Here is a 14,062-nt window from a genome sequence, read left to right as displayed (position 1 = left end):
TATGAAAAAATCTCATATCGCCCAGCTCTAATTATAAGTAAGATTTCCTACATGTTACAGCAGCACACAGTACAACAAAGCAAATTAGAGATATATTAGAAAAATAAATAAGAAAAATAAATAAGAAAAGCAGTGCACAGATAAACTCATACATGCAGTAACCTACATACACAGAGATTTTTTATATGCATAAAGTGCAGTTGAAGTGAAACATGTATATTTTAGCAAGCATGTATTGTACCGTCCGACTGGAATGAAGTACCTATGATAGGGCTTGGTACTACATGCTGGCTGCACGGAGCTGTTTAGGGCCACTGCAGTCTCATGTAGCAGGTGAGAGGTGTTGTTCATAATGGAAATTAACTTGGCTGAGATCCTCCTTTCACCCACCTCCTCAGTTTAGGAGACTGGCCAGGACAGAGGTGGCCCTCTTTACCAGTCTACAAAGTCATTTCCTCCTCCTCTCTGTGCTGCCACCCCAGCAGACAACTACATAAATGATTGCAGAAGCCATCAATGTGTCATAAAAGTTTCTCAGTAATGTCCTGGACATCGCAAAAGACATAAGCATGCCCAGCAGCTGGCTTTGACTCTTGTACAGAAATGGGTGTTTTATTTAGAGATTGTAAAGGTGAAAGCATTTTAGAATCCACTGATAAACAAAGGGTACAACAAAAAACTCAAAACCTTATACATCCTAATAATTCATTTATTGTAGAAGAGTTTAAAATCAATTTTAGATGATGTGTTTAAAAGAATTACACAAAAACCTCATTCAAAATCGATTCCACGGGCAATCTTTTCACCTTCACATTGTGCTCCACTCCTGTTAATTAAAAAATCTTTGCTGGGAAATAACATGTTTAGTCACCTGACCTGATCTAGTAGAAATAAAATATAAAGTCTTTCATTCTTGATGGATGTGAATAACACTGTAGCAAAGCACTCCACAGCTGTGAGATCCCTCCACATTTTTCATTTATTTTGTGTACAGCGCTGGTTTCTGCTGCTTTAGAAAAAGTGCATTAGGGGCATGTTGGCCATTCTCCTGAAGCAATCGTTACTGTCCGAGTTTAGTGGACACATATCTTTGAACAAACAGTATGTGATTGTGTTGGTGATTTCACTGCATCTTTGTGAGCTACAAGAATACACCAATGGGCTGTACAGACTCACATTTATGGATGTGTGAGTTGATGTTTGATGATTCACCTTAGCAACAAACACCGCATTGTTTTTCTAGTCCTTCACTGATTATACTTTTTATGGTGTGCTTTTTAGATGGTTGAATAAGTTGCCTTTGCAGTGCTTTGGTTAACATCACAAAGTATTTCCAAACAACTGATGATGCTCCACTTTCAGGGACAAACTTTTTTTTGCCCTCTGCTTTGCCAGATGTTAGAGTTTTGCTTTAAGTCTGTCTCCTAATGTAGTTTGACTTGGCCAGGCGAGTCCAGGAAACCTAAAGCTACCCAGAGAAGATGTGATCGGCACGGTGATTTAGGGAGCGCTTGATTGACTTTGTGTTCAATTGGCGGAGCACACATTTTCAGTATCAGTCAGTTATGTTCCTTTTATTGTGGGAAGCCAAAATCACGATGGAGATTAAAATTTGATTAATTGTGCAGAAGGCATAAAAAACAACAAGTTCACTGTTAGACAGGTTGAACAGCTCACTGCCTACATTTTAAAATTGATCTCACAGTTGGATACAACAAAATATAAAAGAAAATTTTTTTTGTAAAAGCAGAACAGAAGAGGTTTATCATCCACATCTATCTCCTGATCACCAGACCTGAGGTCTCTCTCTCATCCACTGTTCCCTCTGCTCTGCTTTAGTCTGCAGCCCTCCTCAGTTCTGCTCCTCAGGCCTGACACATGTCCGTCAGGCTGCCCTGCTTCAGATTTCCTTTATTATTAGTTCATATTAGTTTTCCACACCCTGGACTCTCTGCTCAGTTCAACTATAGCTCCCCTGCTGCTCTGCACAGCCAGCAATGTACCCAGTTCTCCACGTATCCAAATGTGTAAACAATTCTTATTTTTTCTTGAGCACAGCATTTAACATTGATTTCTATGTAGTCAAAAACATTATCAGTGGTTTTACAAAAGACCATTTTAGAAAAAAGTCACGTAATATCAGTTGATGGGCTTTATTTTAACACTAGAACTGGAGGGCAGTCAGTTTGACCCTGTCGGAAGGCATAAAAAACAACTACAGTCCCCTGTTTATTTTTTTAATCAATCATATTCACCTAGCTTTGACTAATGTTATAGCAACAATCATATTGCTTGGAAATCCTGCAGTAGTGGTTTTAGATTCATTTCTATCAGGTCAAAATGACGTCCGCGGTGATTCTAGGTAAAATCTGTCATAATTGTTTTCTTCCAGACACCCCAAAATTCAGAATTTGGTAAATAAGTCTGATTTAGTAAAAGTTATGAGATGGTGGATTTGATTTTAACAGAGTTACAAGGTTTTTAACAATGTTAACATGACTTTAAAATCCCAGTGGGTCAAAATGACATGTTGGTGGTTCTAGTGTTAAAGAAGAAATAAAAAGGTCTTCAGCCTGGAAAACAAAACAAAAAACCCCCCAAAAAACAAAATCAGCTTAGGACTCCCTTCTCTTTAAGGCAACTTTACAGAGTGATCTTTTAGATTGGAGTTTCCGTCAGGTGGGTACCCTTAATGCCAAAACACCAAACTTTATCCTTAAAAGTGTCATCCACAGAATACTGGGTTATATGATGACTTTTTTGGTTTGTGTATAATACTTAACATCCTTTATCATACATATCAATAAACATCATTAAGACATTTTAACATATTATCTTTTCAACTCAGACTTAATCCCTGATTTCCACTCACTCAGGCACAAATCATTGAGAGCTGTTTGTCCCTTTTCTTTGTATCCATTAGACTAATTTGCCCTCATCAACAGGTGTTGAGTCATAGATGCCTGAGAGCCTCTTGGAAAAGTTAAGTGGATGCTAATGCTAATCAAAGGCCTAAAAGGATCATTGAAACTCACTGGTGAAGATGTGAGGGCCAGCTAAAAAGCTCCAGTACCAAAGGAAATTTAAATGCGTTGCGAGTCATGGCTTTGCATTGATGTTTTGTCTTTGTTTATGCCTTTGAAATAGATGGGAAAAAAAACAAGGTAATGATGAATTTGCACAAATCTGTGCACATCACAACAAAGCAAGTGGAACACTTACACAAACATACACACAGAGTCATATATATATGCACACATAATAATAAATTTTTTGCATATTTATGAGCCCAACTCAGATATGCTCTTTTGTGTAACTTACACAGTTTTCATGTGTTGAGATATCTTGGGGCTTCTCTTGTTGTTTTCGCTGCACAGTAGTCGTGGCCACTGCTCCATCTTTCCTTTTTTGTCCTGACCATCGTTTCCTCTTTTACTCTTGTTTTTCTCAACATCCCAGAGTTTCCCAGTTTTTCTCACACCCATTCCAGATTTTTTCATCTCTACTCCATCTCTCTTATTGTTTTGCATCCCATATCTTTCTCTTCCCCACCCTACCGTCTTTCCCTGCAAGGATGTCCACAAAGAGTTTTCTAGCTCAGTTAACAATAATTTGTTCACATCTGTTTGTCTAACCTCATCTGTCCGTGTCACAGGACACGCCTTTGTTTCAGCTTCAAAGGGCCACGAAACTCTTTCTCACACATATTCACACGTGCACATTCCCTGAAATGAAAAAAAAAAAAAAAAAAAACTTCTAAATCCACCCTACAACTCACAAACTCTTTCTTATGCTCTGTTTCAAATACTCATGCTGTCACCCTGAAAACATCCACCCACACAGACACTCACAGTGGGTGTAACTACTGCTGCGAGTGGAGAATGGAGAGAGGCGAACACCCGACAGTGTTTTGGAATTGCCCCCAGGCAGGGGGTTATAAGGATAAGTGCCCTGTCGGTTTGGTCATGATAAGCTTGGTCATGATAAGCATTTTCACAAGTGACAAGAAAAATGGATGGATCTGATACACACTGTAGTTTTACCTGCAGGAATCTGAAAAAAAGAGTGAGAGCGTGATGTTTGCATGTGAAAAGTTAAATATGCATGTAAATCAATGTATTTACAGCCCTGACACTGATATGACTCAGGCACCAAAAGCTTTGAAATACAAAGTTCTGCCTGATAATGTTGCCTAGCAACTAAGAGTTTTCTTAGCAAATGTTTCAAAAGTCAAACGTTAGTGTGTTGCACACATTTATAGTCCAGACGAAGTATTTGCCTCACTTTTTACCTGAAAAGAATCAAAATGAAAGTATGATGATCTGGCAGGTATTGTACATAGTTTTGAGCAAAGTCACAGGGAAGCAGTTGAATGACAGGTTGTTGCAAGAGATGTTTAGTCGTCTTCCGCAGCGTGTAACTACATCGTAAGCGAGTATATCTCAAGATATTTTCCCCTGTTTTCCAGCAAGTAGATGTAGCTCATGTTAAATATAAGCATTAACCTGTGGGCCTTAAAAATGAAGCCAATGTGGTGTAAAAATTGCAGCTTGAAACCTGCTTTAAGGGAACCAGTACCCATATGTGTTGAGGCTGTTACTCAAAATAATATATTACAACATTGTATTACTTTAGTTTTTTTGTTTTTAAGTGATGCATGACATTACTAAATTACTCATTTGACAAAGTAATTGTTGACTCTACATTGGACATTACTCTTACATTACTAGTTACCAGTTAATGATAATAATAATAAAGTTTATATATATATATATATAACTTTACAAAGTCCTTTTCAGAAACAATAAAAAAAAGTACAAAAAAAGAAGAAAACTCAGCTATATTAGGCCAATAACATGAACATCAGTTCATCAGCAAACCTTATCATAATGAGGACAAACGGGATCTTTCTTTAAGTCTTTAAGTAAGTTATGAAGCCCAAAGAGCACTTCACAGTGATTCTTTTATAGATACAGGTCAGGGTAGAAATACGAGGTTATGGGCCTGTCTGCTCATCACTGCTGCTTGGTTACCTGCTGAAGATCACACAGGCTGCGTGATGGGGTCAGCATACCGGTACTTATCTTTAATATCACTCTAGATTCTTCACTACTAATTTTGTATTAGTGTGTTGTCTTTGTAGACGCTTCAGAAGAGTCAGTGTTGTGATATCAGCAGCAGGTTGCTCTGTCTGACCTGGGCACAGTTTGCACTTCATGTTCTCGTCCTTTTTTAGAAATAAAAATAATTTCTCCACTCCTCAAATGTTGTAGAATGCTCCTCTATTTTCCTCCTTCACTGAAGTTTGCATTAGCAAGTGTGAAGGAAAAAGGGCATGTTATTTTTCCCATCTGCCCATTTTGCAGACATCGTAACAATAGTTACAACAGTAAAAACAGTATTGCAATACTGGCATTACTGCATTATAAATTTATTTTTATGTCATTACAAAGTAAGACACTACACTTAAAATAGCCGACATGTTTGCAGCTTGGTACAAACATTTTTTGGTCTTTTACCCTTAGGAAAAGCTGTGCAAGTGTGACTTTTTTATGATCATCTATTTCTAGTTTTTTAATTCTGTAGTGACTGAACCGAACCTCTTAACTCCTTGGTAACTTTTAAAGCACTTTAAATGCAAATATTCTTATATATATTAATGCACATATTCTTTGGTGGTTTTTAATACGCAGTACATCTAAAGCTGGTCGATATACTTTCTAACCACGACTTGATTGCTTACAAATATGGCAGAAGCTCTGTTTTGTGTGAGATAATAAATGTAGTGTCCACACTACATTTGCCTTGGCACATGCATTTCCATGTGGGCTGGTTAACACTATGCAGTCCCATACACCCTTCTATTAAACACATATTTTCATTCTTGATCATCTCACAAGTTATATCAAATGATTGCCGTCTTTTCTCTCAGTCAATTCAATTCAATTCAACAACAGTCACCTCAAGGCACTTTATATTGTAAGGTAGACCCTACAATAATAGATATAGAGTAAAACCCAACAATCATATGACCCCTTCATGAGGAAGCACTTTGGGGACAGTGGGAAGGAAAAACTCCCTTTTAACAGAACGAAACCTCCGGCAGAACCAGGCTCTGGGAGGGGCGGCAATCTGCCTCGACTAAGAGCCGTTTGTCTTTGCCTCCTTCATAGTGCAATCAGTCCACACAAATATCCCAACACCACACACTTTGACAATGAATGCAGAGGGCATGCATCAATTTGAATAAAAGAAAATGGCACAAATTAATGTAGGCCAGTAATAATTGTAAAGAAAATGTAAAATATCAGAAAAAGATGTAATATACTGATTAATTATAGTTGTTTTTTTTTAACTACATACACCAGAGGTTCGACCTGGTCACGATTCATGAAATATTATTAAATGTTAAATTTAAGACTTTACATTAGGCATCTATTACTAGGGAAACAAGGAAAAAGTGATTCATCGTGATTAGAAACAGAGTGAAACAGAGATGGTGCAGAAATGAGCAAAGAGAAGAAGCCAAGAGGGAGTAGATATGTGGGGTAAGAACTGATGCTGACCAAAGCTGACACCCCTTGGCATGCACTGGCATGACAGAGAAACAAAGGGGCATGTTTACAGCTGATTTGTCATGAGAAAGTGGTAAAACAATGAGCCTGCATAAGCATTACAGTGAAGCACACACACACACACACACATACACACACACACACACACACACACACATATATATATATATGTGTGTGTGTGTGTGTGTGTGTGTGTGTGTGTGTGTGTGTGTGTGTGTGTGTGTGTGTGTGTGTGTGTATATATATATATATATACACACATTTAGCCAGATGAGCATTTAGCCAGATGGAAAAGGCTTTGGTTATTTCTCATGGGTGGAAATACTCTGAGCATGTAAGTGCAGCTCTCACATCCACAACCAATAAACACTCACATGTACACAAACACAGAAACAGTGACCCATATATACCCCAGTTCCTAACAGATATGCCCATATAAACCTATTGCATACACATAAACAACTAATGATAAAAACGAATACACAGACGCACACATTTACACATGCTCGTTGTGTTTATCAGCAGTTTTGCTGTTAATGGGCAGTACACTCTGTTACCAAACACAGATGAATAAACAACTCAGCAGATAACGCAGATGGGTCTGTCGTCAAAATATTTTGGGGGTTTTTTAAGCTAATATTTGAAAGATCATATTTTTTATTCATACTATGACAAGTATTTTTGTCACCGTATGAATACAGTTGGCCAAAGTGCTGCATACAAAGTACTACGCAACATACTGAATGGTTTATTGTTAGTGTTTCCTTTGCTATACTTTTTGAGGCACATCTGTCTAAACTGATCATTGAGTGCTTTCATGGTGCTGTCGTTATAATATCCTTGCTCTGTTTGCGTACTCAGTCCAGAAATAGTCCAGGGCTAGCATTACTCAATTCTACACACAGTTTTATTCTTATCTTTTTATGTTTTTCTAGACACCAAGGTGAGATGCTTCAGCAAATTGAAGTGATGCATATATTACCTTTTCCAGACTAGCTGTTTCTCTCTGCTGTCAATAAACTAATCAGCTGCTGGCTGTAGTTTTAACAGACAGTGTATCACTATGTCATCTTAACTCTCCGATAGAAAGCAAGTAAAGCACATTTTCCCCAAAAAAAAGTATTTTGACCTGTCCATTAAATACTTAACTGTGATTTTTGAAACAGGCGTAAATACTTAGTTAATAATCGTGAAGCACATCAAAAATAAACACCTGCTTTTTTTTTATTAAAAAGAGTAATGCCACCTTGAATGAAAACAGCAATCTCTGGGTAGTTTTTCACAGCTGAAAGTGAATCCATTACGTGTGTCCTGCTCTCTTGTATATGTGTGTGTTTGTGTGTGAAAGTTATGAGAATTCATTGTTAGGAGATGAAAGTCAGACAGGATATGTTAGACAGGGGATGGCAGATGTAAGAAATGGGGTCGCCTTGTTATAGGTAATGTCCTCTGGGACTGTGTCTCTGTGTGGGAATTCATCATACAGTATGTAAACTGTCACTCAAGAAAAACAGAGTTTGCTTCACACAGAACAGACACTTAAACTAAAAAATAGATTTACTTTTTTAATATTTACTCTTTGCACACCTGTGACTTCACCAAAATCTGATTTTAATTAAGAGAGAAATATAAAAGTTTCATATCTTAGCTTCAACAACTCCGAGCAACTTCTCTAAAGAGCTATTTTTCCTTCTGTGATGCATCATGTTGCTGGTGATTAGAGTGTGATTGGCACTGGGATCAGAAATAGATTTCAGCACCATGGAGAACATTACACTCTGACACTGGATGTGGGAGAGTTAAATTTAATTAGGGAAAAATTAACCACATACATCCTTCAAGACATGCATGCATCCAAATACACACATGTATAGTCTGAACCTTTTTCTTGTAACCTGCCACATCCATAAACACACACAGCCATGTATCCATGACTTCAGAGGACATTGCATTAACTTCCATTCATCTGATAGAAACGTACCCTAACCTTATCAAAACGCTAATGCTTTACGACAAACCCTAATCTAAAGCCAACTTTATAAAGAGCTCTTCATCTCGAAAGGGAAGGATTTAAATTTAAGGTACTTGTTTTTTTGTCTCATAAGGAAGACACAGACCCATAAAGTAGCAGGTTGTAGGTCCTCGCAAAATGATTAACACACACAGAAACTGACTGCCAATTAAACTCTCAGACTCCTGATCTGACACTTAAATAACTGTGACAATGATGCTGCGTGACTGTGTGGTGAGTTTGTGAGTGTGGAGCAGACGACAATGTGCGTGCGTGTTTGTGTGTGTGAGCAAGATGGTGGGGGTTGGAGGGGGTGGCTAAATGTAGGATTTGAGTCAGACAGTGATATTATCAGCACAATATCATTTTCTGTGACTGCAGAATGTTGACTTCCTGTCAAATACACATGCCCAATTTCATTTCATATAAATTATATGACTAGTTTAGATTAAAGATCCTATAATCAATAAGTTATAATGTGACTGAGGCTTATGTCTTGCAAAAATAGAAATAACAACAGCAAGGAATAATAATAATTAATGGCAGATGTGTTAGTCCATCGCAGGACTAACACAAAGAGCCCTATATACATTCACATTCCTATAGCCATAATCACTAATTAAATTATTAATATTGATATTTTAAATAATAATAATAATAATAATAATAATAATAATAGAACCTACACTGAACAAAGCTACCTCACCGTGGAAACAGATTGAAGTTAATCTTATCAGAAAATGAAAATGAAAATTTTAAATATAAGTACAAACCTGTGAAAACCTGAGCTAAATCTGTCCCTGTCCTAATATTTCCAGACTGCACTGCATATCCATCTGTGCCCGCTGATATGTCTGCTGGTTTCCGGATTCTGCTTAGTCCGTGTGAGCCATTTACCGAAAATCCTCAGCAGTCTGATAAATTGCACCAGTTAGTTTCTCCCACTGTTGATTCTGTGGACTGGATCTTTAATAGAAATTTCCTTTCTAATCACTGTATCATTTGCATTAATTTGCAACAGTGTCACTAACATCACTGCATGATTTATATTAAGGTCATGATGTGACTGCAGAACATCATCCAGAAGAGCTCACTGCTTTTCAAGCACATTTGCATATTTCCTCATTTTAGTGTCTGCCCTCTTCTTGCACACAGATAGACTCATACCTGTGCGCATGGACAGCTGCATTAATGGATGGGTGCATTAATTGGGTTGTGGTTTTACAGCAATTATGTGCTGGATTATTTCATGGTCAGAAGCACTGACTTCTATCTCTTGATGTATTTCAGTAGACAGATGCTTCATGGTGTGATAAAAAGTGGCGCTAACGTGTATTTACGGTTATATGTATTGGACATTGTAAGCAATGCACACGCTGTGCTTGCGACCACTTGCAGTCACATGAGATTTAATGCAAATTCTTTATGAAAAGAACAGAAACAGACATACTCTGTTCACCAGGGATATAGTTAGGTTAGAGTTCCTCACATATAAGCACTTCTTTTGACTGAGTGGACTTACACAGCCAGGCTTCTGATCAGCAAAGTGGAAGAATTTCATTACAAATACAATTGTGCCCCAGCACACACATGCAGTCACATTTACACACATGCTCCAGACTAGAAGTACATGCTGCATTAATGCCCGCTGCCCATGATACACACTGGAGTGCTGTGTTAACTGTTGGAGCCGGAATTAGCAGACTGTTGAAAAGAGCAGAATGACCGGTGACTGAGGCGGAACTGCAGCACTGTAGAGAAGAGAAACACAGAGAGGAGGTGAAAGGTAAAGACGGGGCTGAGCAAGAGGAGGAATTAAGAGAAGCTCAGAGTGAAGTGGAGGAGGAGGAAGCCAAAGCTTCATCATCACCATCAACTCCCAGGGGTGCAGGCTGTGCCTTGATTATGCATTCAGTGCTCTAAAAAACACACACCACTCACAAAATACAGCCCTGTCAGCCTACTTCAGCACACAGCCTGACCTTAGGGAGTGTGTGTGTAAGAGCTTTTTTTTTCCCCTCTTGAATTTTCAGGAGCTCGGGAATAGATTTAGATTTGTGAGGCCAATGAATGATTATTGTTATCAAATGTCAAAAATAGATTTATGATTGCATTGATTAGTTGTGGCAGCATTTTGAGTGGTTGTAATTTCATGTTCACCACCAATGAGCAGCCGTTTTACTTAAAGCATAACTTTAGAACCTACCCATACAGCTTCTGTACATATAAACTTGTTACCTATATATAAACATGAAGCAAGAATATTTCTTCCAGATACTTTAAGTATTTTTGTTACAATAGATTGATGTGTTCACACAGATAATACTCCTCACCTAGAAGGCGCCCAGGAGGCAGCTTACTCAGATACCGAACCACCCCAACTGGTTCCTTTCGATGTGGAGGAGCAACATCTCTACTCTGAGCCTCTACCGATTGTCTGAACTCCTCGCCTTATCTCTAAGGGAGAGGCCAGCCACCCTTTGGAGAAAGCTAATTTTTGCTTGTGTCCACGATCTCATTCTTTCTGTCACTATCCAGAGATCGTGATCATAGGTGAGGGTAGGGATGTAGACCGACCGGGAAATTGAGCGCTTTGCTTTTACGCTCAGTTCTCTCTTCACCACGACAGACCGGTACAGCGTTCGCATCATGGCTACCAGGGCAGAGACCCTGACGGTTCGGTCTCCGGCTACCAAAACTAGCAATGACTCTTGGTTCCAAGAGAATTATTCTGAATGATTTTGGTGGGGGACCAGTTATTGTTGATATTCATGACCTTCAGGGAATGCATGTGAATATTTTTTGACCTTTTCTGCAGAATAATAATAGCAAGCCAAATTTAGTTAGTGACAAATGTTTCCTTGAACTGAAATATTCAAATGTAATCGGTGTGAAAAGGTCAGACAATAATATTGTTATTTGATGGACACCAGTATATAAATACATGTTTGATAGAAACACAACCAAGTCTTTGCCCTATCTGAAAGATATCAGACTTTTTTCATACTAAAACCCACATGTTATATTATACACACTCATTGTACACTTGTTAGACATTTATTAAGTCCACAGTATTAAGTATTAAGTTCCACCTTACATGGAACTCAAAGCATTTGTAGAAATGGTTGAAACAACCTCCTGAAGTTCATCTTGTTGGAATAATATTTTCTTGGCACACTTTGGGCCCTTTAGTACTAACTGAGCACTGTTTAATTATCATGTCCTGACCATGTGCACCACTGTATGACCACAGTATACCATGTTCATTTGGCTGTTTTCAGCAGAATAATGCATCATGTCACAAAACTCAGATGATCTTTTACTGGTTCCTTGAACATGATGATGAGTTTGCTGCGCTAAACGGCCTCCACTGTCAACTGATCAGTATTAGCGTAGCGCAGTATGAGCATATGTCATAATTAGGTTTTGTAGACATAAAATATCTTGACATCAAAATGATGCATTGCTTGTAAAAAGGGTTAATAGGATGCAAAAATGGTAAAGATGGTTCACTTTTGCCATCAGCAGGTGGTTTCTCAACAACATGATGATGTCACAATATTAAGACGTACCCATGTGCTAAGTCTGCCCACTGAAGTGTGGTCTGTTTATCATGTATGAGAAAATCGCGGGCAGACAGACATTTGATGTATTATAGTTGGCTAGTCTTTGGGTAATAGTATATATGTGGGCTGATTAGTAGATAAAACTGCAGTATGGAGACGGCTGTTTAAAGATTTCAGATACAAAGAGTGGGGAGAAGTTTCGAACTGTGAAATGGCCTGCTGGGTAACTACCGCAGTCTCACTTAGAAAACAAAGATAAAGATAAACCCAAACAAATCTACGTGATCCATTTCAATATGTGTGCTCGGCACGCTCTTATTTAAATTAGTCTTTCGTCCTTTGCTGAGGATTGTTTCTGTATGAGCTGTTGTTTATATGTTTTGCGCTCCTCTTTTGCACGTCTTTGTGGGTGCCGACGTCTAAAAAAGTTTTTCTCTTGGGTGTGAAATTGCATCTGTGAACAATCTGCTTTGCTTCTTCTTCTATTATTAAATTGACTAACTAACTGATTAGCTGTAACCACTAACAGACAGCAATCGCCTCACCACAGACTTGTACCGCAAGGAGGAAAACATCACAGTAACGCCACAGGGTGGAGTCATCCACAGCCCACGCTATCCCAACGCTTACCCTCGCAACCTGCTGTTGTCATGGAAACTGCTGTCACCACCAGGGAGCCGCATACACCTGGAGTTTGACGGACACTTTGGACTGGAGGAGGCTGAGAATGGAATGTGCAGGTAAAACTTGACACAATACAGCACGCGATCTAGAGAAGTAAGGAGGGCGACGTGAAAGCCATTCAGGAAAAAAAAGACAAGAGTAGTAGAAAAAGTAGAATACCGGAAACAAGGATTAAGGCAGTGAACAAAAAGAAGAAAGAACACTGATCATTTCTGAGCAGCTGTAAAGGAGAAACATCAGATGAAGGAAGAGTGATTTAGAAACCCGAGCAGGAGATAGACTGATGGAGAAGTGTGACAGGGAGGACAGGAAAGTGTATTGTGTAAAAGCCTCGAGTCTGAACAATAGCAACGGTAAAATATGTGTGAATTATTTGGTACTGTAGTCACATGGCTCCACAATAAATTGGAATTTAAATGAACTGAGAGAAAATAATATTAAAAGGTATAAGGTGCTGGAATCACTGTAGGAGAGATGGATAGCTGAAGTTTGCTTTCTTGGCAAGAACTATAAGAAGTTTGTCCTTGAGGGCTGCAGGGAGAAAATAGACTTTTTAATCCCCATATGCAACTCAGCCATCTTTGTAAGCACTTTCCTGAAAAGACAAGGGGGAGCAGCGGGGGGGGGGGGGGGGTTGAGAGGAGGAGGAGACAATTGAAAAGGTAGTAAGAAGGAGAGAGAGCTTTGCCCAGTCTTTCAAATCTTGTTTGTCATATTGATTATGTGTGTGTATCTTTGTGGGCTTATCATCATGCAGTTTATGGTGATGGTCTGCTTGGCTGAGAACTCATCATAAACTTCTATCATAACAAGTCTGATTACTCAAAGTGCCTCATAACCCTAAAAGTTACCTGAACCATTACAGTGGTGGAAGTGTCCATAAAGAAAAATTAGGCTTTATTCCAAAGTTGGTGTTATTTGTTATGCTCTGCGTTCAGTCTAGCCATCTATCTACCAGCTGTTTGTGAGATTGGCACAAAATTGGAACAGAATTTCATGGTTGGCGTCAGTGACTCGTTTAAAATTGCTTCATCAGCCTTTATGTCATGAAAATATTCAAAGTCTAGCTTTGCCCGTGAGGCTAGTTATAGCCATGGTGATGTCATATAGACAGTCATATATCAGGATATGATAAATAAAAAAAAATAGCTGGTCATTTGAAGGACTTAAAAATGTATTTAACATAAACTAAGCTAACATGTAGAAGCAGTGAGTGAAAAACGGCA

The 14,062-nt window shown here is 38.6% G+C and overlaps 1 protein-coding gene across 3 annotated transcripts in view; it reads left to right on the top strand.

Annotated features, from left to right (window-relative positions):
• The window catches only part of pdgfd (platelet derived growth factor d), a 57,017-nt gene that overhangs the window by 17,878 nt on the left and 25,077 nt on the right, over window positions 1-14,062 (top strand). For 2 of the 3 annotated variants that reach the window (XM_085380455.1, XM_085380454.1), the window contains one exon: window positions 12,682-12,892. In XM_085380455.1, the coding sequence (XP_085236581.1) occupies window positions 12,682-12,892 (211 nt within the window). The remainder of the gene's footprint in view (window positions 1-12,681; window positions 12,893-14,062) is intronic. The other variant, XM_085380456.1, reaches the window with a different exon arrangement.

This window comes from Rhamphochromis longiceps, linkage group LG14, assembly GCF_057381845.1.
Source record: "Rhamphochromis longiceps isolate RC_006_pf linkage group LG14, R_longiceps_female_GT1.1, whole genome shotgun sequence".
Taxonomy (NCBI): domain Eukaryota; kingdom Metazoa; phylum Chordata; class Actinopteri; order Cichliformes; family Cichlidae; genus Rhamphochromis; species Rhamphochromis longiceps.
Note: the sequence above shows the minus strand (reverse complement) of the source record. Positions and strands in the feature narration are given on the sequence as shown.